Below are 25,323 nucleotides of genomic sequence, written 5' to 3'. Positions count from 1 at the left end.
ATTATATTTCAGTCACATGAGCCCTATATGCAAATTTAATTTAGTAAGGAAAATCCTTTGCTCCATAAATCAGCCTTCTAGTTTTGTTTTGTTTTTTTAAAAAAGGGTCCTTTGTGGTTTTGTTTTTTGTTTTGTTTTTTAAAAAAGGGTTCTTTGTGGAATGCAGTGAGATCTTTATTATTGTTAATGTGCCAATATCTCTAGTCTCGAAATAGTGGCAATTGTTTAATACCATACATTTCCTTCCTTTCACCATACTTCGAAGTGAAAGAACACTGAATTAGTCAACTAAAGAAGACCGGCTCCTGCAGCATAAGTCCACGTGGAAGGGCTGTCATAATTGGGAGGTCCGGGATACACTCACCTGAACGTTTTGCACACGTAGTCTTTCGGCGTCTTTTGGGGTGAGGACCCAAGGTCTCCAGAATCCTTCGGACCTGCAAATGTATTAGACACGCTGCGTTAGCCGCGATTTGGCAATAAGGCGCAGTAAAAAAAAAAAAAAAATCAGCTTCCAGCAGGTCCTGGGATCACAGATGGACTGGCTCCATTTTTCCCGCGCGATCAGGAAGCAGCTGGAAAAGATGGGGATCTCCCCCCGCCCCAATGCTTGCTCTTAAGCGCAGGTTGCCCATTACGTGGTGATTGAGCTCAGCTACCCTGAGGAGTCTTTCGAGCAGATCCGGGAATTTGCGGTTTCAAGCGGCGGAGAATTGTGAAGGCAGAGCGGCGAAGTCTCCATGCTCTGACTCTGGCCGCTCTCAGCCCAGCCAACCCACCGGTAAAATGCTGGCAGTCTGTGTTTCCTCTCCTCCCCGCGCTGGGTTGTGGATCGGCTGCCGCCCGAGGGGTTTTTATAACGATTGCTTAACAGCCTCCCAGCCACCTTATCTCGTTTGCCGGAGAGGTAAACAAAAAGGCCGCGCGTGAAAGCTGCAACGGAGTAAACAGGGAGCGTGGACGCGTGCAAGCTCCAAATGGCCCAAGGAGAGATTTGGCAAGTGAGTGTTAATCACACTTGAGCAGACACATGGCTGTTGTCCTTAAGAGGGGAAGCTCACGCTTGGGCTCTCGTCCGCCGAGTCCTGTGTGAGAAAGCCAGAGAGTATCCATAGTTTGCGACGGAAAAACGGCGCTTTCACGCTTTCTGTTCCACACGGATATTGCTATCCGTTTATGGATATACTTTGCTCTTCCAGATGTGGAAACCCCAATAGTCCAAGCAACAGAAATAGTACTTAATAATTTAAACTGTGCCAGCAAGAGAAAGGAGGCAAGACAGAAGAGTTAAAAATGAAAGCTATTCAGACATCCAAAAACAGCAATAAGTAATATAAATTACTTATATAATTTATATCATTATATAATATATTATTCTGTATTATAAATAAGTAATCCGTTTCAGATATTTGGTGAAGTGTCTAAGGTGCTGGCTTAGAAATCAGGAGACTGTGCACTTTAGTCCTGCCTTGGCATAAAAACCAAGGGTGACTGAGCCAGTCATATTCTCTCAGCCCAAAAGTGCAGCGGTTGTTACAGAGAAACATAGGAGGAGGAAGAAATTGTATGTATGTTCGCTGCCTTGAGTTACCTATAAAGTACTTAAGGTGAGATAAAAATCTAATAAAATATTTTGGACAACTACTTCTCTAATCCCTTGCCATTGGCCATGCCAGCTAGAGAAGACTGAGACCAAAGTTTTTAAAGAACTATAGGGTATTCACTTGTCTGGCATTTGGTATACTATAGTCCAACAGAAAAAGGGTTGTCTTAGACCTTTTTAAAATAAGTAATATTTGATAATAGGAATCTGATTTTTGAAACTTCCTAGGCCCAAAGCGTTTACTTTTTTTTTAAGATTGATATCATCATGAATAAAATTTCAGACTACTGTATATCTGCAGCCAATAAAAATACAGTAATATAAAATCTTTTATTTTGGAGCCAGAAAGGTTGGGAACCACTGTTCTAGAGTACTGCAGGTCCCAGATACTCATTCAGCATGTACACTGAATTATCTGGCTAATATAGTAAGGAGGAATTACTCTGATAATACTTAACCCCAGTTCCCTGAATTACTTTAATCAGTGGTTTTATGTATGTTTAAAAAACGATGCATAAATGCCAAGGAGCAAAGCTAAATATTATAATGTTTGTTTCTTTGTTTAAATTTTATATTCTGCCCATCTCACTCTGAAGCGACTCTGGGCTTATGAATCACTAAAACTTTGTCCTGCCAACCCAGAAAAGTGCCCCCCATATCTATCATCTGTGACTGAAAGTAGGAATGTGAAAAACATCCCATGCACAAACAGCTCCATCCATGGAACAGCTGGTTTCAGATGGTCTGTTTCCAAACCCAAACACACCTGTTTTGGAGGCTTTGGTTCATGCACGAAACAAAACAGACTTTTTTTGCTCCATGCATGGAATTAAAGAATTGTTTAATTACGGGGAAAGTAGTTGGCAGGAGCTAAGGAAAAGCTAAGGACATTGGTGGCTGAGGAGAGACAGGAAGGAAAGCAAAGAAAAGGAAGTTCTAGGAAGATAGGAGAAGCTGCATCATCAGCATTGGTGGCAGCAAGAGAGAGAGAAAAGGAAGGTGCTAGGAAAATCTGGGCAGAATAAAGGAAGATGATAGAAGGTATCAGGAAGATTGGAGGATAGGCATACTAGTTAAGTGTGCTATTCTAAGAGCTGGGGAGTGTAGCATACACCAATATTACACAATTTGCCCAGTACAGATTTTGTTCTGTATGAAACTTGAAGCAACCAACGCTTTCCAACTTTTAGTTCTACTGAACCAGAGCTGGCCCCCAAAAGTCAGCAGAACTTCCATAATATGATGGCTTATTACAGCATTCACACCAACATTTCCCCTTTTCTGCAAATCTCTAAGGATCTTAACTAACAGGGCTTCCTGCCCCTCTTCCAGTACAGACTATTGTTCAGCGTGACCAAGACTGTTTCTGTATCAGATTTATCCCCATATCATAAATATATTCAAATTTTCTAAGATAGCTTGGAAGGGATTGGAATTGTCTCATCATATATTTTAGCATGTTTCTCAAGAAATAGGTGGGTGTTGGAAGTCCTTTTCTCAAGGAAGTATTTATTATATTTTGGATCTATCTGGCCATTTACTCCAGTTAGATCTAATCATGTAAAACGGGTCTTCAAACTTGGCCCTTTTATGACTTGTGGACATGCCTGGCTGAGGAATTCCGGGAGTTGAAGTCCACAACTTATAAAAGGGCCAAGTTTGAAGACCCCTGATCTAAAACAGTAAACATCAAATGAATAAAACACTTTTGCTCCAAAATCTCTTTGAAGTATATTCCCTTCACATTCTTGGCTATAATAACTTTTCCAAGCAATAGTGATCTGCACAGCAATCAGAATCTTTGATAACAATAGCTATTTGCATGTATCAAAAGCAGTATTCTGTTCAACATGGATGTGAATGTCAGAGTGATTCAATCAGCAAAAACTTTTTAGAAACCAAGTCACAGCAGACAGCAAGAAAAATAAATGCAGCATCTTCAGAATTTGGAAGAATCAAATTTTTCAACCACAAAACCAAATCTTGCTGGATTGATGGCAGACTCCACATCCAATCCTTGTTCTCTGCTTGTTCTCTTGTTCTCTCGACCCATCCATATATTTTTGATTATTATATTGATTTATTCTCATTGTGTTCTTTTTCCTTGTTTATTTCATCATTCTATTGTCTTCTGTTTACACTCTTTTTATTTCTTCCTTTTATTGTTGTAAGCCCTACAATGAGTTAGGCAACAAATAAATTTAACAAATAAATAAAATAAAATGTGTAAAAGTAGCCCAAGAATCAAGGCAGAATGCTTGCATTTGACACTCCATCATGATGCATGGCTCCTTGAACATATTGTTGGATTAGAACACACGGCTGCAATCAAGAGCTTACATATCTGCAGAAGGATAATTGCAAAGGAATAAATAATTGCAGAGGAATCATTAGAAATATGCTATGCTTTGGGAAAGTTGTTCATGCTGATTTTTTATGTGAAATGCCAATTTACTTGGAAGAAATTTTGAGTTAAAGACACCTTAATACAATACAATGCAATACAATGTCATAAATATGAGTCAGTTGCCAAGCATTTGAATTTTGATCATGTTACTGTTACAGTCATGTGAAAAATGGTCTTACGTCACTTTTTTCAATCTTGTAACTTCAGTCACTAAATGAACTGTTGTAAGTCGAGGACTACGTGTATGCAATGAAAAATTGTGTATCTTTGCATTACCATAATCTAAGTAAAGAGCATCCTCCCCATTTTTACATAAGAGTCATCATTATGACCGATTGGAGCAAAGAATCTTGTTAGTATGTCCACTGGCTAAGCTTTCACTAGCAGAAGCTTCATGGTAACAAATATCAGTGACATTCTGTAAACAGTTAAGCCTGGAAGACTTAGTTGTTCTCCCAGGACTTGGGCTGAGATGGATGGGACCCCTTACTGAGTGGGTGTTTGTTGTTTTTGACTGTATATAATGACCAGATCCCATCTTGGTTTGGTTTGGTTTTTTTATCACATTACACTGTGAGCTGTCCAGTGTTATTCAGAGCTGGGCAATGCCTAAATTCATTTAAATAAAGGTACTGTAAATGAAAGATAAAATTTCCACCTTGTTAACACCCATGCAGCATTGTGAAGGTGATTTGCCATTAGTATTTTTTTTGAGGGGGGGTGTTTTTTGACTTCCCAATTGAGCCTACAGCCCTAATAATTTCCCATCCAAGTAGTTCCAGTTTTTCTTAATCCGTTCCAGCTTTTCTTAATTTCTTGGCCCAGACTGATGCTTCCATCTGCTGAGGCTTTAGGAATAGACAATTGTACAAAAATGTCCACAACGTGTAAGCACACTACCTTAATGAGATGCTTATTGGTGAAAGCTAGGCTGGTGATTTTCAGGCATAGTAAATGGGGGCCTCTGTGTAAATGCAATTCTTTAAAAGACACAAAAGCAGTGTTTGATTTCTTCCTTTGACAAAATAGATTATTTATTTGGTGTGGTGCAAGAAAACTTCAGAGGGATTCCTAATCCCAACTGGTGTTAGGCAGAGCTGTGTAATCTCTTCCCTGCTATCTAGTGTCTTAGTTGATGTTATAAGGAGGAAAGGAAAGGCAGGCAAGGGGTACACAATGAGAACCACTTACTTACTGACTTTATGTTCACCAGTGACAGTGCCATAGTTGCAGACAGTGACCCAGGAGTTACAGACATCTCGTATGATACCATGAATACTGCCAACACATACAGTATATCCAGTGATACAATAAAAGTTAATGCCAACAAAACAGCAATTTTATAGTCTGCTGTCTTCCTCAAGAGAATCTAGAATAGAGCAGGTTAACCAGTTTAAATATCTTGAGTCACCGGTAGTCAGCAGAAGAACAGAAAACATCATCAAAAGCAGAAATGTAGTCCAGAATTTGCCAGCATTGCTATCTTGGATAATTAAACGGGTCCATGGGGAGAAAACGAAATGTTTCAGTGAAAAGAAATATTTAAATCTTCTCCCAGTCTTGCTATATGGGTCTGAGATGTGGACGCTGTTAAAAGCAAACCTAGTTAAATTTTGATGCGTTTTAAAATTATAGGACCTATCTGGAGAATATCCCTGCGTGTCCATCTCAATGATACTATCAGATTGAGATGCAGTGACAACCTACAGTTGGAGATTAATACAAAAGTGCAAACTAAGAAGGTTTGGACATGGATGCAGAATTGATAGAACATCAGCTTTTTTACAGACTCCTGTGGAGAAAGTGGCCTACAGAATGGGAAGTCCAGTGAATAGTAGCAAAGAAAATATGGGTGAAGAAGACTGAAAATATAAGAGCAACTTCTTGGTTCCGAGATCAGCCCATCCAAATGATAGTAGACTGCAGTCTGAATCTAATTACTTTGCTGCAAGAGGGGACAACAGAAGAGGAGCTAGACTGAAGCTGTACGCATAGTAGCAGCCCCATGTGCTTGCTTTGTTAAAAGCAAAGCAGCTACCCAAGTTACAGTTTCCAAGGCAAAAGTACTTTAACGTCCGTTCCTGCTAATTTCCCACCTCCCAATAAATGTCTTTTGTTGTCATCATCAGTATTTGCAAGGCCAAACTGGGAAATCAGGGAAACACAAATTATATGGATGGAAAAACCATCAGAGAAGAAAGAATTCATCTTTTTTCCTATGATATTCACCAATTGAAGCTTGCTTTATGTTTTTTTTTTAAATATGCAGTTGAGTCAAAATATGAAGAGCCATGGTTAATTAGCTACACAGTGTTTCTCAACCTTGACAATTTTAAGGCATGTGGACTTCAACTCCCAGAATTCCACAGCCAGCATTGCTGGCTGTGGAATTCTGGGAGTTGAAGTCCACATGCCTTAAAATTGTCAAGGTTGAGAAACACTGCTAGCAAAAGGGCCAAAATGTTGACTATAGGGCAAGCCTATGAGCCTTGTCTGCATATTGCATACTAAATGTGTGTGAGCATCTAATATTAGACTGGTTAAAAAGTCTATGCTCCCTGTTGTAGCATATCTAATAGAATATTTTCCTCCCCCCCCCATTTCATCAAAGACAAACAAGGATAACCTTGCTATTTATAGGTAGTAGGTGATAACCATGGATTTTTGACCCTCCTGGATCCAAAGAGGTGTTATCTTTGGCTCTCGCTGGAGTAGCACTCCGCCAGAAAGAAGTGATAAGCAGTTTGGTGGGCCTGCTGGACTCACGGCTGCCGCCTGAGGAGCAGGTGGCAGCTGTGGCTAAAGGGGGACTTTGCACAAAAATTCATCAATTTCACACCTTCCTGGACCGGGAGAACAGTCACTCTTGCCTTGGTCATTTTCTTAGTCTAGAATGCAGCAGTGCACATAGTTTCCAGTTCCTTTCCAGATATAATCAAACCAGGTACTGTCTGTCTGTCTATCTCGCCACCCATATCACCTAAAGGTTATTATCTTTAAAGTCCTGCATGGCCCAAAGCTAAGCTCTCTGTGGGGCTGCCTCTCTCGGCGACTATCTGCCCAATCTACCAGCTCAGATAAGATGGCCCAAATTCCAGGTTCCTTCTCTGAGCATCTTGTCATCTAGCAGGATATAGGAAGCATACTTTGTCTGCAATGGATTATGTTCTATGGGAGACCCTCCCCTGATATTCAGCAAGCTCTCAACTTTATATAATTTAACTAGATATCATGGAGAACTAGTTATTTTTATGGAGAGAGACAAGATGCAGCAGTTTTAGTTATGGATGTTTTTCCCCTGAAATAATTGGTAACTTGCCAGTCTAATAGAGACAGCAGCATTCTATGTCTATATTGTACAGATGGAAAGAAAAAACACAGATAGAAAATAGATTTTGGAAAGATCTCCCAAGAATACCATGGGATTCTAATTAACAACTTAAAATTCTTAATTAGATTCAGAATTAGATTCAGACTGCCATCTATTATCATCTGGGAATAAGTCCAATGAACACTGAAGGATTTATCTTTTCAGTAACCATGCAGGAGATTGCAATGTATAAACCAATTTCTTACCAAAAAAGTAACTGCTCTTTTCTGATTTAGGCATTACTAGTGGAAGAATTATGAAAAATGTAGCATGTGATTCCCACAGAAGGTCTACCTTTCTGTATTTGTATCAGACATGCTGAATGTCAAGCAGTTTTTAAAGAGATTAGAAGATTAAATATAATATTTTATATGCTACGAGATAAGCCATGCCCCATTGAGTCACCATTTCAGAGACATTTCTTTACCTACACAGAGAAACAGAATGACCCAAAAAGTAGTGGGAGCAAGAGAGACTTTAGACTACCTGCCAGCTTCCTTTTCTTGTAAGAATTGGGCAGAGCATCAGAAATCTTCCTTCCTTCCTTCCTTCCTTCCTTCCTTCCTTCCTTCCTTCCTTCCTTCCTTCCTCTCTTCCTCCCTCCTTCCCTCCCTCCCTTTCTTATTGGCTTCCTTATTTACTTTGCTTATGGAAAGCTTGCAGGGAGAAAGTCAATGGGGAAGCCAGCAGGAAGTTGCAATTGCAAAGGCAGCTGAATGGTAAGTGGTTTCTGCCAGGTTGGGGAGTGAGTGAAGAGGTACCCAAAGGTGCAGGTCAGAAATGGTACAGGGTGTGTGAGAGAAGGGCCATGTGGTTTGGAAATACTGTATGTGTAGGTGTGCACCAGTGATGCTGCATTAGTTGGAGGGCATGCAGTTGGACCCCATAGATCAGGAAATGTGCCTGGGTGTGTAAGAGGTGCCACACAGGTCACATGGAGCACTTGAGGAGGGCGGCATGAGTCAAGAAGAATGCATGGGAATTGTAGGGGTATATGAGAGGTGCCGTGCCAATTAGGGATGGCATGTGGGGATGTGGCATGGGTAGGGAAGGGTGCCTGGGGTTACTTCTGAGTGTGCAAGAGGTGTTGTGCATGGAGGTTCTTTCTTTCCTCCTTGTTCTTCCCTTCCATCCTTCCCCCTTCCCTTCGCTTCCCAGCTGGTAGGTAAATGGCGACTGCTGGGGGGGGGGAGTGGGGATTGCAAGACTGGCTGCAAAACTGTTGTGGAACTTGAAAATGAAGATCACATGCCCGCAGCATCTCAGTAGCCCAACAGCATCCAGTAGCACCGAAGCATCCACAAGTTCCCAAAATTCATTCTCTTGGGAGTCATGGGTGCGAGATTAGGGATACATTCTATAAGTTAGCCCATTTGAGATATCTTGAGCCAAAAACTGTTGCCCTATGATACACCATTTCATGCAATTAAAGGTCCTGACGAAAGTTTTAGTAGTATATATGGTAGATAAATAAGAGAATATAGATAAATATTTTTTTAACATTAAAATTTAAATAAGTATGATAGGTATAAATTAAAAATTATTGATAACTGTAAAATGTTATTTTTATTTAATTGAAATAATAAGAATTGTATTAGTTTAAATAAAAGAGCCGAGGTGGCGCAGCAGTTAGAGTGCAGTACTGCAGTCCACTTTAGCTGACTGTGTTCAGCAGGTCAGCGGTTCAAATCTCACCGGCTCAAGGTTGACTCAGCCTTCCATCCTTCCGAGGTAGGTAAAATGAGGACCCAGATTGTTGGGGGCAATGTAAATATATATATATATATACATTGCTTACTGGTGTACGCTTAGAGAGTGCTCGCACTTAAAGCAGTATATAAGTCTCATAAATAAATAAATAGTAAATGCTAAAGGGGAAAAGAGAGGAAATATTTAATGTGGTACTTTGAGATTTGTATTAAAGATACTTATAAATTAACCCAGCCACCATGTTGCTTTGGAAATTCTTAAATGTAAAATCAGAAAATCAATAAAACTTTCTTAAAAAAAGAGAGAATATAGATAAATAAAGGGACTATTGAGGCATGCATTGGGAAAAAATGAGTATTTTGAATAGTGGGAAAGCTAACATTTCCATATTTTATATATATGCTTGCCCAAACCTCAATAAGTTCTGGAGTTCTGTTATATCAATGCTATTAATCTGAAATACATTGTGTAAATATCAAAAGATATATCCTCATTCTCAAATATAAATATGTGTTTGTGTTGTTGTTGTTATTGTTTGTTGGATTTTATATCCTGCCTTTCTTTAAGAAATGGATTTTTATCTACTAAATAACCAGTTCTCTGAGCAGATGACCAAGTTATTTAAAAAATAAAAATAGCAAAATCGATATGAACAGTTTTTAAAAGTGTGTTAATAAATACCAAAAGAAAAACTAAATTATAATAAAACATTTAATATACTTTACTATTTAAAAAACCTCAAAAATTATAAAAATTGCTAGAAGACAGAGGAGGAAGAGCAGCAAAGGAACAGCAGTAGCGCCTGGTGCCAAAAAAATAACCAGTTCTTCTCTTTTTGAACCTTTTCTTTTAATGCTCATTAATACAGCTCTAACATTTCCAACATTCAGAAGGAATTTATCTTCTTGGAGTTATGTAGTCTAGAAATGGAGAAGGCGGAAACATAATTCAGTCACTATGATTGGAACTGAGTTTGTTTGGATAAATATTTTACGTGTCAATGTTTCTATTGTGATGCCATGCCATTAAATAAAAACACACAAGAGTATACAGTGAGATCCTGGTAGATTGGAGTGTGTTATTCTAAACAAGGAGTGTGCTCACAGATGGCTCAGGGTGAGATTTAACGTGATGGTGCTAATGGCACTTTTACATGGGAATATCTAGATGGAAAACATTCCATACTCTTAATATCTACTTCTGTGTAGAGGTGATTTAAACCTTGCTGGAAAGCACTGCATGCTTTCAGTTGTGTATAACAAATAGAATTCTGTACCCATGGTATATAATGTAAGGCTGGGTGTGTGAACGCTTCTACTTGTTCAGCCAGACTTCTGCTTTGCTTCACCAGGGATGGGAGAAAAAACATTCAAGGTAATTAGTTTGTCGCCTCTTTATCACTGATGACACTGTGCGGTTGAGAACCTTTTATTACCAAAGATTCCACGGTCTGTATGACTGGTGATTTTTAACTCAGAACCACTCATTCACGCTGTTCAGATGGAAGTCAGTTTGAATCTATGGTATATGCATTAGTGTATTGAGAGTGTATTGGATTTCTGCATCTTTAGAACCTAATGAGTTAAGATCAGGATATTTATTCAGACCACTTACAAGGGTGGCAAAAAAAAGAACTAGTATAAAACTTTTTCTCTGTAAAAAAAATAATAGCATCAGTGTGTGAATTTAACATGTAAATGTGATTGTATAAAGCCAATTCACTGGAAGCAAAAATGCTGCTAAAATTATGGGGCTTGCTGCAGGAATAAGAGATCCATTTTGCTGTATTATATGCTGATCCTTTAAAATCAATTGCATCTGTAAAACGACTTATCACAATTGGCCTGAAAAACACAGATGCAATTACTGTCTGCCTGTTCTCTGCATATGGAATTCTGGCCCTGTCATTATAATTTTGCTGCAAATAATAAAATAATAATTTACATTGCAGCTTATGTTCCTTACCTCTAAGATATTTAAACAAATCAATTCAACAACCCCCAATTTAGTAATGATCTCAAAATAATTTAGTACAATTATTTTTACACATCATTCAACTGGTAATATATCAGGTCTACACTGCAATTATCATACATCCAATTATCTAGAAGGAAATGCTGAACTGAAGATGAGTTTTACTGCATTTTTGGACCACTGAAAATATCCTTAAAATTTGCTTGGGTAGTGAATTTCATGCAATTAAGTTAAACTTGGTGGAATGCAGGGCAAACCTTTCCTGTATAAGTGCTCAGATTTTGGAACCTACTAGTTATTAAGGAACCTTTGCTGTATCCTTCATTTTTTCTTGGACAGCATTCAGTCCCTAAATATTTGCATTTCTCAGCAGACATTTGGTCTTAATTGTAATCTTGTTATTTGAAGTATATTATTTGCTACTTTTTCTCTATTATTATAATATTATCTTTAAAAAAATACTTGGTAAGATGTTAAGCTACCTTGGGCTTAAGTACAATATATTTATAATAGCAGGCAGGCTGGCTGGCTAGATTAACCAGTGAGTACAGTGGGGCACAATTCTTGTAAATGTACTTGCTTAGGACTGCAGCCTCAGTATGAGGTGATGTGAGGCAAGAAAGATTATGCCTGAGGAAGCAATACAATTCAATTCACCAAACATGAACATGTCCCCTTTAATGCTGAATAAATACGGTTCTAACTTCATTCCAGATAAAAGCTTCATAATTTTAATAAAAGCAGCCTTGCCATTACAAAAGTCAAATTTCTTTCCTCAGTCATATACACATGGCCAGAAAAGCTTCAAATATCACAGGAAAGGAAATGAGTATCGTTTGAGTATTAAATGAGTTAGGTCCAAGAGTATCACTTGCCAACCTGAATAGCTTCAGAGTACTTCCAGTTTAGTTTTGACTCCTGGTAGTTTTCTTGGCAACCCTTTTTTGGAAATGGTTTTCTCTTACTGCTTCCTAGGCTGAGAAAGAGTGCGTGGTCCAAAGTTACCACAATGGCTTCAGGCCTAAGGCAAGACTAGAACTCACGGTTTCCTGGTTCCTAGCCTGGTGCTTTACTAAATGTTAAATGAACGTCTAACTAAAAAAAAAAAAATATGCAATTTATTAATACTGTATGATTAAAAGTCACATATTTTTTAAGTAACTACAAGCCTTTTAAATTTTCGGTTTTCCTATCCTAGGCTATTTTTTTTAAAAAAAATTAATTATGATAATGTCTAATTATAATAATATAATATAATAATAATGTCATTTAACGACCACAAGTGAGCTCAGAATTTTGTTCAGAAGTCACTGCTATTGTTAAGTGTATAAATATGTGATCCCGTTTGACTTTACAACTGTTTTTACAATGGTCATAAGAAAGTTAAGTGAATGTGGTCATTGAGCAAATTCATTCTTCTGAATGGGCAACCAGTAAAATAAGCCAGAAACTAGTAACAAATAGGCACAAATTATGATTATGTGACCATTGGATGTTGCAAGCAGTTGTAAATGCAGGTTGGTTGCCAAACACCCAAAATACAATCACGTGATTGGGGGGGGGGGGGAAATACAGCAGCCATAACTTCAAGGACATAAGTAACTTTTTTTGGGGGTACATCATAACTTTCAACATTAGTTAAGTGACAATCATTAAGTTGTCACTTAACTAATGAGCCGAGGTGGCGCAGCAGTTAGAGTGCAGTACTGCAGGCCACTTTAGCTGACTGTGTTCAGCAGGTCAGCGGTTCAAATCTCACCGGCTCAAGGTTGATTCAGCCTTCTATCCTTCCGGGGTAGGTAAAATGAGGACCCAGATTGTTGGGGGCAATATAAAATATACATATACATTGCTTACTGGTGTACACCGCTTAGAGAGTGCTTGCACTTAAAGCGGTATATAAGTCTCATAAATAAATAAATAAATAAATAAGTGAGGACTACCTGTATGCTACTATTTTATTTGAACTGCAGACATGACTGTTCAAGATGACTTCAAACAATATAAATACAGTATAACATTTTAAAAGTCCCATAAATAATATACCCATTCTGTAAGTGAGGGAAAAGAGGGGAAAGGAATGCAGATGGGAATACCAGCTTCATGACATTCTGTCACTCCCGACTTCCTCAGAGCTTTGACTGGCAATGTGACTACCTGCTCCCTGCCAAATGACAATCTGAGATGGTTGGTTGGTTGGTTAGTTTGGTTTAGATTAGATGGTCGGTTGGTTAGTTTATGATTGTCCATACCTGTATGGTAGTCATTCTATCACTCAGCAAGTAAGTCCTGAGTTATTATGTCATAAGATGCCATAAAATGTTTACAAATTTTAAAATTTGAAGTATAGGTAGTCCTTGATTTAGAACCACAATTTTCATTGCTAAGCAAGACAATTGTTAAGTGAGTTTTGCCCCATTTTACGATCTTTCTTGCCACAGCTATTAAGTTAACCACCGCCGTTGTTAAGTTAGTAACTCGCTTGTTAAGTGAAATCTGGCTTCTCCATTGGCTTTGCTTGTCAGAAAAATCACAAAAGATGATCACATGACCCCAGGACATTGCAATTGCCACAAATGCAGGCCAGGTGCAGAAGCATCTGAATTTTGAACATGTAATCATGAGGATGCTGCAACGATCCTAAGTATAAAAAATGGTCATAAGTCACTTTTTTCAAAGTCACTAAAAAAATGGTTCTAAGTAGAGGACTACCTGCCTGTACCGCCTATTTCTAGTTTGTTGCAATCCAAACAATTAAAAATCTTATGGTGCCATAAAACTGGTACATTTATTATAGATAACTCCAGGGAATTGTAGTATGCTATCTTGGAAATTCTGGAAGCCATAGTACCAACACATCTAGAGTGTGCTAAGTTGTGGAAAGCTGTATAATTTATATAGGCATATAGAAACATCAAATTTAAAATAGTATATGATGTATAGAAATATATGTATACATTAATGCAAACTGAGTAATGATAGTTATGATTGCCAATATGTAATTATATTGTAACTAAAATAACAGTATGTATAGGAACCAATTATTTCTATTTAGTCACATTGCTGATCAGATAGTTGCAGGTAATCTTTCAAAATTTGGGGGGGGGGTTTATCAATATTTTTTTACTGTAATTTTGCACTCATCGGGCGTTACCAGTCTAAATATATACAACTTTGCAGAGTCTTGAAAAGGAATACCAATACTACTAATTTCTGGAGAAATATATTTAGTATCCAAGCATTTATTCAATCTTTTTTTTTAACTCTTTACTTTCAAAAAGTTTTTTTTTAAATATATTTTTTATTTATTTTTTAACAAAACATAAGTCACTCAATAATTGGTAAACAGTGTGTTGTCTGGGTTACATTTGTGAAATAATCCTTAACAATTAATTTCTATAATCTGTGTTCCATATATTAATTTTAGTTAATTTCCTCTTTCCCAAAAATATCCTTTTTTGCAAACACTGAATTAATACAATTCTTATTGTTTTAATGAGTAACAATTAAATATATAATTTTTCCAATATTCCTAAAAATAATAATCATATTAGTATAGTATTTCTTTTCAGTCATTTTGGTTGCCTTATTATAAATCCTTGGTTTATTTTTCCCATCAAATTCTAGATATTCTTACTAATAAAGATTTTCTCAACAATTAATTACATTTACATTGACAGATTTAATTCTATTTTTTCCATATAAGCCATCTCACACTTTTACATTTCTTAAGAAATAGATAAAAGAATTTCTTTTCTTTTCAGTCTTCAAAAAGTTTTTTTCCCCCATGGCATATGATGTAATCTGATTGCTATAATTTTCTTTTCTTTTTGATTAATTTTAATCTGGCTATAGATACAGTATATAGGGAACCATGGCCAGCTTCTGTGTCACAGAATTTTAATTTTAATAGACAGTGCTTAAGGACAGAGCCTAGCAACTCCAATTAATTTCCAGTTGTAATTGAGAACAATGTTTAATGTGCAGTATGATGAAAAATATGATCATATGGGAAGCAATCGCTATTCCCTCTAATAGTTCTCCTACCATGCTCCAGGAAGTTGCTAAATTGAAAGCTCAATTTATTCATCTGAAAGCCAAATAATGCTACAGAATCAATCAGATATGATTCTAATCTGATTTTTCTACACCTCGAAGTCCCTTATTTAATGGTTTCTATATTGAGGCTGGAAATGCACAGTATTTTGCAAAGGTAATATAGATACCTTCCGTATATTTGTCTACATTTTAAAACCAAGACTTGAAACATCTAGTTTCAGCCAGAAATAATGATGATTCACATTCCTTCACACTTTCCCACCTACAAATCTTGCTTGATTTCTCATCATGTGAGATGACATTTTGATGACTCACAACTACAAAGCAGGACACTATTATTGAGTGCTAGTCGCCTAAATAGAAAACCTGATCCACATACTGTAAAGTTGGATTATGTGGATTCAGTTTGATCCACAAGTGTCAATAGATTAGATAATTACAGACCTTAGCTTCAGATGAGTTTAATAATCTCAGCCTTAATTCTGTGTTAAGACTGAATTTTGTGTTACTTTCAGATAAAATATCCGGACTTTACCAGTTTGTTAATTAGGGTGTAAGTCTGGCATTGATTTGTCTCTCGCTGCATATATTGAGCTGCTAGCCTAAATACTTGCTCTTGATCAAGAAACCTGCTAGCTAGAAGAGGTCAAGGGAGATATTTCTTAGGGTGCCTGAATTTAAAACAACAACACTGCAAAATATCTTTTTTGAGCATAATTTAACTGTAACTAGTGACATTGGCGAAATATCCTAGAGAGTTTAATTTGCTAATTGCAGATGTTCTTTTAGTCAAAGTAAGTCTGACATTAATAGATTTTTTTTTATAATTAGTACAAATTAAACATTATTTTTAGGATCAGTTGACAAATGCGGTTCATTCCAAGAATGACAACATGTTTCATAAATGATATTTATAAATATGATATATATATATAAATAAATCAAAATATGATGAGCTATTTTATTTATTAAATTTATATAGCACCCATCTCACCTAAATGACTCTACCTATTTATTTATTCATATTAAACAGTGCTCCCTTCTGTTTAAATCCTTAGATACTCTGGTTAAACAGATAGCACGTACATTGGTATTACTTTAGAAAATATAATAGCAGGAAAATGGGCACATGGGTGTATGCAGCAGTATCTAGCTGTCCGTGACTGACCTAGTACAAGGCTTTTCAACCAGTGGTACGGGTACATTGGCACCTGGCAGGTGGTACGCGACCATCCTAGAAAAGTGGTAGCAGGGGAGGAGAATGAGCTGAACCGGTGGCAGCACCGCACAAGCCTGAGCAAGAGATGGCTGGAGCTGCAGGGGTTTCAGGGCTCAGCGGAAGTGCCAGGATCAGCGCCAGGCTCCAGATGGAGCTCGGTGCTGATCCTGGCGCTTTTGCTGAGCCCAGAAGAAGTGCCGATCAGCTGGAATGTTGCAGCATCTCCAGGGTCTTGTGATTTACATTCAGATGCTTGGCAACTGATTCATATTTATGACGGTCACAGTGTCCCAGGGTCTTGTGAAGTGACCAAAACCTGCTGCAAACACCCAGCAGACGGAGGGTATAAAAACCAAACACCGCCCCACCCCACCCCCACTGCCAATCCTCAACAGAAATGCTCACAACAACCTCGGACAGGAGGAAGAGCGCCGCTGGGCGGGCAGGCAGGGATCTTGCTCATCTGTGGCTTGGGGGGCACTTTTTTCAGTGCCATTGTAACTTTGAACAGTACTAAGCGAACTGTTGTAAGTCGAGGACTACCTGTACTTTATCACTTTTTTCCTTTTTTTTTTTTTGGTCATCAAGTTTTTGACATCTTTCTAGGCAACTGGTGGTACTTGGATGTTGCCATATCCTAGAAGTGGTACAATGGGTGAAAAGGTTGAAAATCCCTGTCCTAGTAAACAAAACAGGGTAAGCTTGCTTAGTACTTAAATGGGCACCTTCTGGGAAATATAGGATTGTAGATAGATTTGGAAGTCAGCAAGACGTATTGAAGGAGGACTGTGATTATCAGCCACTAAATAATCCAGATTAATAAAGTGTTAATCTGAAAAAACAAGAATGTTCCTGATGCTCAGCAACAACTTTATTCAGATATAAATATAGCACAGCACCTTACCATTACTGCATGATTACAAAAGTGGCAACTGGATTTTGTGAATTAGACACCTCTGAGTAACTAAATGAGTAGGAACATCCACACAAGATAGAGCCCTTCCACACCCAGTTCTCCAAAGGAATAAGGAACAGAAATTTCCATCTCACCTGAATTGGTGGTAAAGCCTGCAAAAAAAAAAAAAAAAAATCCACCACCCTCTCCTTCCTTAAGAAAGGAAACAAAGTGCTTACAAGCACTACCCATGTTCTTATTTTACATTGTGTGCATTTGTTTGATTTTGTGAAAACCAGAGAGAGGGGGGGAATTTAACTAGACCTGGGACTGGGGCACCAAAATCCATCTGGCTACCTTTCTTTTTGAAAACCTGAAACCTAGAAGATAGGCGTTGTGGAGAGGTATGCATTTCTGCAAATGGACAGATGGCTGGTCCACAGGTTCTAGACTGCAGAACTTTAACAAAAACAGTTTTACTCTCCTTTCACCAGAAATAAATAAGCCCAGCTTTTGAATACAAGGATTAAAGAGGTTCTTCTAAATTGGTACAGTCCTTCAATGGAAGTGCCTTAGTTCTATTCTTTAGTTATACAATGGTACAATATATTGCCCTTCGCAATACTGTATAAGTTACATATAAAAAGCAAAGTGTTCTTATGTGAGTCTGGCACAGGAAGAGAATTGCTGAATAGTTCAGACAACCTAAACCAGGGCTTTTCAACCTTTTCACCCACTGTATCACTTTTAGGATATGGCAATATCCGAGTAGCACCAGTTGCCTAGCAAGATGTCAAAAACTTGATGACCAAAAAAAAAAAAAAGGCAAAAAGTGATAAAGTACAGGTAGTCCTCGACTTACAACAGTTCACTTAGTGACTGTTCGAAGTTACAATGGCACTGAAAAAAGTGCTCCCCAAGCCACAGCCGAGCAAGACACCTGCTTGCCCACCCAGCGACGCTCTTCCTCCTGTCTGAGGTTTCCATTGTTGTGAGCATTTCTGTTGAGGGTTGGCAATGGGGGTGGGGTGGAGGGGTGTTGGTTTTTATTCCCGTCTGCTGGGTGGTTGCAGCAGGTTTTGGTCACTTCACATGACCCTGGGACACTGTGACCGTCATAAATATGAATCAGTTGCCAAGCATCTGAATGTAAATCACAGGACCCTGGAGAAGCTGCAACATTCCAGCTGATTGGCGCTTCTTCTGGGCTCAGCAGAAGCGCCAGGCTCAGTGCTGCTTTCCAGCTGATTGGTGCTTCTTCAGGGCTCAACAGAAACATCAGGATCAGCACCGAGCTCCAGCTGGAGCCTGGTGCTGATCCTGGCGCTTCCACTGAGCCCTGGCAGCCCTGCAGCTCCAGCCATCTCTTGCTCAGGCTTGTGCAGTGCTGCCACCGGTTCAGCTCATTCCCCTCCCCTGCTACCACTTTTCTAGGATGTTCGCGTACCACCTGCCAGGTGCCAATGTACCACAGGTGGTACCCATACCACTGGTTGAAAAGCCCTGACCTAAATAATAAAGATGCTCAGGTAATAGGATTTAAAATCTCTAAAATTGTATGAACTGTTCATGCTTATCAATGCTTACTCACAGTGTTATTTACGTATGTCTGTTGTGTTAGGCACAGTAGGACATCACTGTATTTTTTTTCTAACAAACGCTAAAACTTCAAATATAAGTGACATGTGCCCTATGCAGAATGATCAATCTAACAGGGAAATGAACTCAAGCTAGAAAACCAGGGCTTAGCCTGACAAATGACAACCCATCTTCTGTTTCTGGGCCTTTAAGAAGGATCTGCCATATAGAAGTTGTTTTCTCTTTTTGTTTGTAAGATTCAAATATTATTATTTTCTGAATCAAACAATTCATTCTGTATTGTGGGAATAGATTTCAAAGTTTTGGGCTTAACTACTTGCTATATTCTCTGCTCTGAACAAAATAAACAAGAATAATTGAGTGGGATTATGTCCTATAATTTAAACAATACAAACAAAACCAGTATGACAATCTCCCTTGATTTTGTACCCTCATTCTTATTTGAGGGTGGAATCACTAATAAAGTTATGAAACTCAAAACAAACTTTTGCAGAATTATAAGTTCACACAGTGCTTTTTTTGTAAAAAAAAAAAAAAAAAAAAAGGTGCCAGAACTCACACATGTCATACAACCCGCCTTGCCTACCCTACAAGGTTCCATCCAAAAAAGGTGCTGGAACTCCGTTCTGGGCATTCTATGACAAAAAAAACCCTGAGTTCACAACATATTCAATCACAGTATGATTGGTTTGTGGCTTAATGTGATGTATAAATCTAAGCAGAGTGTTTTGCAAACCATGGTCAATAGACTGGGACATTGTGGCAACCCAACCATTGTGATTTATGTGCACAAATAAAATATTTTTAGCTTTGTATCCCCTGAGATCTCCTTTAGTGTTGTAGTACTACACTACAGGAAACTAGGGCTGTCTCTTGTTCTATTGGTATGGGTGAAGAGTGGGTTTCTCCTGAACTTTTAAAGGTTCTAACATTATTGGATAGAAATCAGGTTATTATTTCAGCAGGATAAATGCTTCTGGAAGTACTACTATGTGTATAATCATATCTGATCTCAATGTCCTTAGTCTCTCCCACTGATTTTGACCCTTGGACCATGATATAGAACAAACTGCCCAATTGGTTCAATAAATCTGGTGAATTCTCCGCTAAACAGAAAATCGGATGAACTCTAATTGCTGTTGGAAGGATAAATTATGACAAAAACTGGATGGGTGAATATGCAAAATCAATCACATTTGATATCTTCTTCCAAAAATCTGCTTTCTCAGGTTAATATTTCTTCTACTTCCTTTTTCTATTTTGGGTTATCATTCTCAGTCATATATGCAGACATTAAAATCTTTAAATATCTACTTCCTACATATGGCAGAAAATACTTCCCTAACCTTTTTTTTCTTGTAGCCACATTTGATGTCTATACCAATGTATACAGTTTTTTTCCATATGCAATGCTAATCTCACACAAAGTTTTCTGGAGCAATCTCCAATCCTTATAGACTATAAATGGAAACCTTGACTACAGTATTTAAGCATCTCAACAACATACACAACCAAGTAAATATCACATGCTGTCTCTGTTTCTTGTCATTCTTTTTAATAAATAGAGAATCTGGGCTTTAAAATTCTCTCTTTAGAAAAAACTGTATAGTTTTGTCAAACAAGAAAGATTTCCAGCATGTCCCTCATCTTCCATTTAGCCTTCAGGGTTAAAGAGAAACTGTGTCTCTGTGTGTGGGAAAATAAATGGGGAAAAAGTACAATTCAAGGGGGAAAAAAACCCTAGAAAACGCTGAAAGACAGAAAATCAAATTATCTCTTATGACTAATAGGCAGATATAAGCTATTCCTTCCAGAAAAATATATTAGTGACATTGCCTGATTGTAGCTGACGATGCCATTTAGATCTTCAGAGAGTTAAACAGTCCACCCCAATAAATCTAGTTTAGGGTCTGTAAATAAGAAGGGAGAGAGGCTGGTAATTAATGACTACTGTCTACTGAACTTCCATGGCCAACAGCATTAATGATGAGATAAATGCTTATGCTTATCTTCATCTCCAGGGGAAGAGTGACTTATATTTTGTAACCATGATGAGTGATAGCTAAACGTCTACAGAGAAATTAGCATAGAAAGTAGTTCTGTGTTGCCTAATTATTATGTGTCCATAATCCAGGAGAGATGAAGTCAGAGATTCCTCTTCCTAAATGTTCCCCGCTATAGGTTCATACCACATGAAGGAAGATTGGTGCTGCAAAGAAGAAGATAATTTTGCAATGGGACACTAACGGATGTGCGTATGCGTGCAGTATATAAAGTGATGCGGATGTACCTAAGTGTATGCATACACAAAAACACACATTTACAACAGTTATGTAGATATTTTTGACCAACTTCTGAACATGAACCATGGTGAAAAGCTCTGCAATCTGTACTATAATTGTGTTGATGAATGTGGCTTAATTGAGCTATATTAACGCCATGGGGTGCGTGACGAGGCGTGGACAAAGATAGAAAAGCAGCTGTCTACTACTGAGATTTCTAATTTCAAAACGGACAGGCCCAAGAAAAGCTCAGAAAAATGAGGGTAAATCCAGGAAGAAAAAAATGAAGGGGGATAAAAAGAATCCCAAACGAGGAAAAGTATGAATTACTCACTGGTGGAGGATGAGAAAGTGAAGGTGAAGCATCGCAGGCTCTGGTGGGATTATTTTGAGCACATCTTGATAAAATTATGTTGCAAATTCTACATGGATCACATTTCCAATTCTGAAAATGTACTGTATAAGAAATACAATGATAAAACATGCAGCTATCACGGTTGTATCTAGATTCCAATATTTTCTGACTTCATTGATTTATGAAATAATAAATTGGTTGGGCTTTAAGATTCACAAGATTTAACGCAATTACTTCTCTGTGGGACTGTCTTCTAATGTAGCTCAGTATTGACCCATAGGTTATTGGGAAAACATGAATATGCTTATGTCTCTTTTTTCTTCCCCCCCTTCAAAAAAAATAATCTCTTTATAAAATGAATAGGGCAATTAGAACCAGCTAACTTTTTGGTAATCTAAGAAGGCCATCAAGTTGATGCTGCTATTCAACAATTTCATTTTTTAAAAAATCCGATAAAGGATTTAAAAATGAAGACTGTTGTGTCCCTTGAAAAATAAACAAATACATTTTCCCATAAGCTTTTTGTTTTATCCAAAGGTACAGAGTGTGGTTCAAAGAACTGTTTTTTTTTTCCTGTACAAGTCTTACATTTGTTTGTTGCAGAGAAAGGGAAGGGGAAAAGAGGTAAAAGATCAGGGCAAGGACACAAAATTCCTTTTTGATATTATATTTATCACATATTAGATGAGAATAAGAATTTCCAGGAGGAGGGTTCAGCAACCTGGCAGCACCACACTAATGCCAGAAACCACACATGCTCAGGCTAATAAACTGGATAAAAGATTATCAGGGAAATGATGGGGGGAGGGGCTGAAATAAAAAACAAAATCCAGAATAGAATAGAATAGAATAGAATAGAATAGAATAGCAACTCATTTCCATCATTTTTATTTTTATTTTTTTTGTAAATGAAGACTACAGGAGTTGACCTTGAGATGAAATTGCGTTTACGTTGATCCTTGTCAGGCCGCTGAACAAAATGTTGTGTTGTGCTGTCTTGAAGGGAAATAAATCCATCAAAGTTTGAATTTTATTGTCCTGAGAAAGGCTAGCCTTAGGCAAACAGTTGTTTTAGACAGGGAAGGTGTTATAAAACAGAAGGATTATTTGAAACCTCTCCTTCCAAGACCTTCCCAGGCATCAGCCTTTCGGCCAGAACCTCACCCTTCAGCCCAACTCTAGGAAAATTAGAATGGAAGATGCTTTCAATCTACCTGCCTAAAGCCCCAAAGCCTTGTTAAGTCATGAAACATAAAAAGGTAGTATTGTACCTGTTATGTCCTGAGCCTTGCAAGCAGGCTCGGGGCATTGCAGGCGGTCCCGGGCAGGTGCAAGCTGCCCGGGACCAGACAGGCTGTCGCCAGTGCTTGTGCGCATGCGCAAGTACTGGCGCGCGAAAAGTAACACATTGACCCGGGAAAGTCCTATAAAAGGAGGCCGCGAGTTTTGGGTTTTGCCGCCATAATCCAATGTAAGCTGAACCGAAGAATAAAGGTTTCCTGAGAACTACAACTGCTTCTCGTGTCTTACCATTTCGCGACGGACTCAACAGTACCCATGCAGGAAAAGGTTTGAATAAGAAACTTCCTTCTAAAACCAGTGAAGCCAAATCTCTGGGTTAAAAAAAGGACTATTTTGGGAAAAGGAAGTAACAATTAAACACTCAAGTTTCCAAATAAAATCAGTACAGTCACCTAGCTACACATATTACTTATTATTCTCTTTTGAAATCTTTGCATCTTTGTTCATATGTAGGACCACCATCACCACTTCCTTTCAGAATGTGCAACATAAGTGAAAACCAGCCTTTTTCAGAATACTGCCTGCTGCTTTGATGAATCAAGGATAATGCTCCATTTCTGGATTTTGGGGTCCAGCCAGCAAATCAGCCATTAGCTCAAGAGTCAGCCCACTTTCCTAAAGTCCTTGGAATAATTAAGGTACAGTCTGGTTTCTCAAGCTTTGCCTTTTATAAATAGGATTATGCGAGGGGGAGGATTTGGGGTACATAAAAGCTTCAGATTCATTAGTATTGTACCTTACTAAAGCTAGGAATTTGCAACACAGAGAAGTGAGAAAGAAGGGGTAGAATTAGGTTTCATTTGAAAGTGACTAAATATAAAAGAGGTATTACATAAACATTATTGTCCTCGATAATAATGCAGAGTGAAAAGTACCCGTGCTCTATATTTAATCCATGAGATATAGTGTTAAATTTTCTAATTAATAGGCTTGCAGTGGAGAAAATCTAGGAAACAAAATGGAAATTGCACCCCATCCCTTCCCCCTCACCCCCTGTGTTCTTTTGCATTTGACCAGGGTCAAACCCAGTTCTTCTCTTTGCCTAATCCCATCAGACTCAAATTGAACTTCCCTGCTCCAGACAATGCACCCTGCAATCCCATCAAACCAGAGAATAGAGGCCTCCTCACCTGTCACACCACTGCCCAAGGGCAACCCTTACAACAGAATTGCAACACAGAACTACTCCAAATTTGCACCTTCTCTTTATCAACGGATGACCTCAACATTCCATCTCCTTTAATCATGAACTTCCTCAGCTCTGCTGTCCTTCTGGACGGCCCATCTTGCCGAACAAGGAAGCCACCACAGGTAAGTTGACAAGGACCTAGTTAGTTTCCTCAAACTAGCTTGTAAATTAGATCACCTAGGACTTCTGACCTTGTAGTCTTCAGATTTCTATAAAGGTATTTGCATGTCTATTGTTTAGGGTCCCTCTTTCTCGTAATGCAGGTACCCAATCATGCAATAAACATGGTTTTTGTCCTCAGCGTTGTGCTCCTTACTTGGTAAAGGCCAGGGCAATGACTGTGATCTGATATTTTGCAATATATTTTGATGCACCGAACAGAAATGGTTCCAATGACATATATCTGATACATGTTTGATTTATCCCAGTTTATGGAGTAATCAAAATATCAAACTTTGTATTATTAAAGAAATAGTGTAAGAAAGAGAGTTTTCTGCCATAACTACAAAAATAAGATTGTATATGTACAGAGAAATATCTTGAATGTCACTTACTACAACATAACATCGCTGATGTTTTCAGAATTTCAAATATCGCAATCAAGACGTTCCAAAGTGAAATTAAAAATAAAAGCAGGAACATACTTTATAGGTATCACAGCACACAATTTAAAGGGTTAGCAAAACATTAGTAATCATAACTGAGGATTCATATAAATGTTCAAATTTCCATAGAGCCTCTTATTGGTCTCCATGTATTATACTGAAAATAATAGTTAGAAACTACATATTCTGGAAAACGCCATACAAATGCATACTATAGTCTAATAAATAGGAAGACATTAAAACAAGAACATAAAGTAAATAACTTATTCCAAACTGGACCACTCCAACTGTATCAGGAGAAAGCTAGTGTGCTATTGTTTCTAAATGGTGATAACATTTGATCAAAAACATATATTTCTATTTTAAACTATTCCATTAAACTGAAGAGGATATGGTTTCCTATATGGATATTTAGCGCCATCTATTGACTAAAACTATATCTACAAGATTAGAGTTTTTCAAAATACAGGGAGGAGGAGGATCAAGGGGAAATTAGTTACAGAAAAAGATAGGAGTGAAGTTTATGAAGAAAGGGCACCTTGAAGTTAAACATATTTGGAACTGGTTGGTGTCTCCATAACAGACCACTTAGAAACCCCATAAACACTATATAATGGATGCGGAAGCCAGATGCAAATAAACTAAGTCAGTAAATAGATATTTTAGGGCAGTGGTGGCGAACCTATGGCACGGGTGCCAGAGACGGCACTCAGAGCCCTCTCTGTGGGCACATGTGCCATCACCCCAGTCCTAG

The 25,323-nt window shown here is 38.1% G+C and overlaps 1 protein-coding gene and 1 long non-coding RNA gene across 3 annotated transcripts in view; one reads left to right on the top strand and one right to left on the bottom strand.

Annotated features, from left to right (window-relative positions):
• Nucleotides 1-890, bottom strand: part of RIPPLY2 (ripply transcriptional repressor 2) — an 8,166-nt gene extending 7,276 nt beyond the window's left edge. Inside the window, exons 1-2 of the mRNA XM_039334495.1 lie at nt 660-890; nt 365-437 (exon numbers count right to left, since the gene is read on the bottom strand). Of these exons, the coding sequence (XP_039190429.1) occupies nt 365-437; nt 660-742 (156 nt within the window). The 5' untranslated portion in view covers nt 743-890. The remainder of the gene's footprint in view (nt 1-364; nt 438-659) is intronic.
• On the top strand, nt 881-25,323 carry LOC120304202. Of its 2 annotated transcripts, none has more exons than XR_005555662.1 (3): nt 881-1,001; nt 23,229-23,413; nt 23,831-25,323. It is a non-coding gene; the product is annotated as an uncharacterized LOC120304202 (long non-coding RNA). The 2 variants fall into 2 exon arrangements; XR_005555663.1 differs by having other exon boundaries at nt 23,793-25,323.

This window comes from Crotalus tigris, unplaced genomic scaffold, assembly GCF_016545835.1.
Source record: "Crotalus tigris isolate CLP2741 ecotype Arizona unplaced genomic scaffold, ASM1654583v1 scf7180000017631.5181431, whole genome shotgun sequence".
Lineage (NCBI taxonomy): Eukaryota > Metazoa > Chordata > Lepidosauria > Squamata > Viperidae > Crotalus > Crotalus tigris.
Note: the sequence above shows the minus strand (reverse complement) of the source record. Positions and strands in the feature narration are given on the sequence as shown.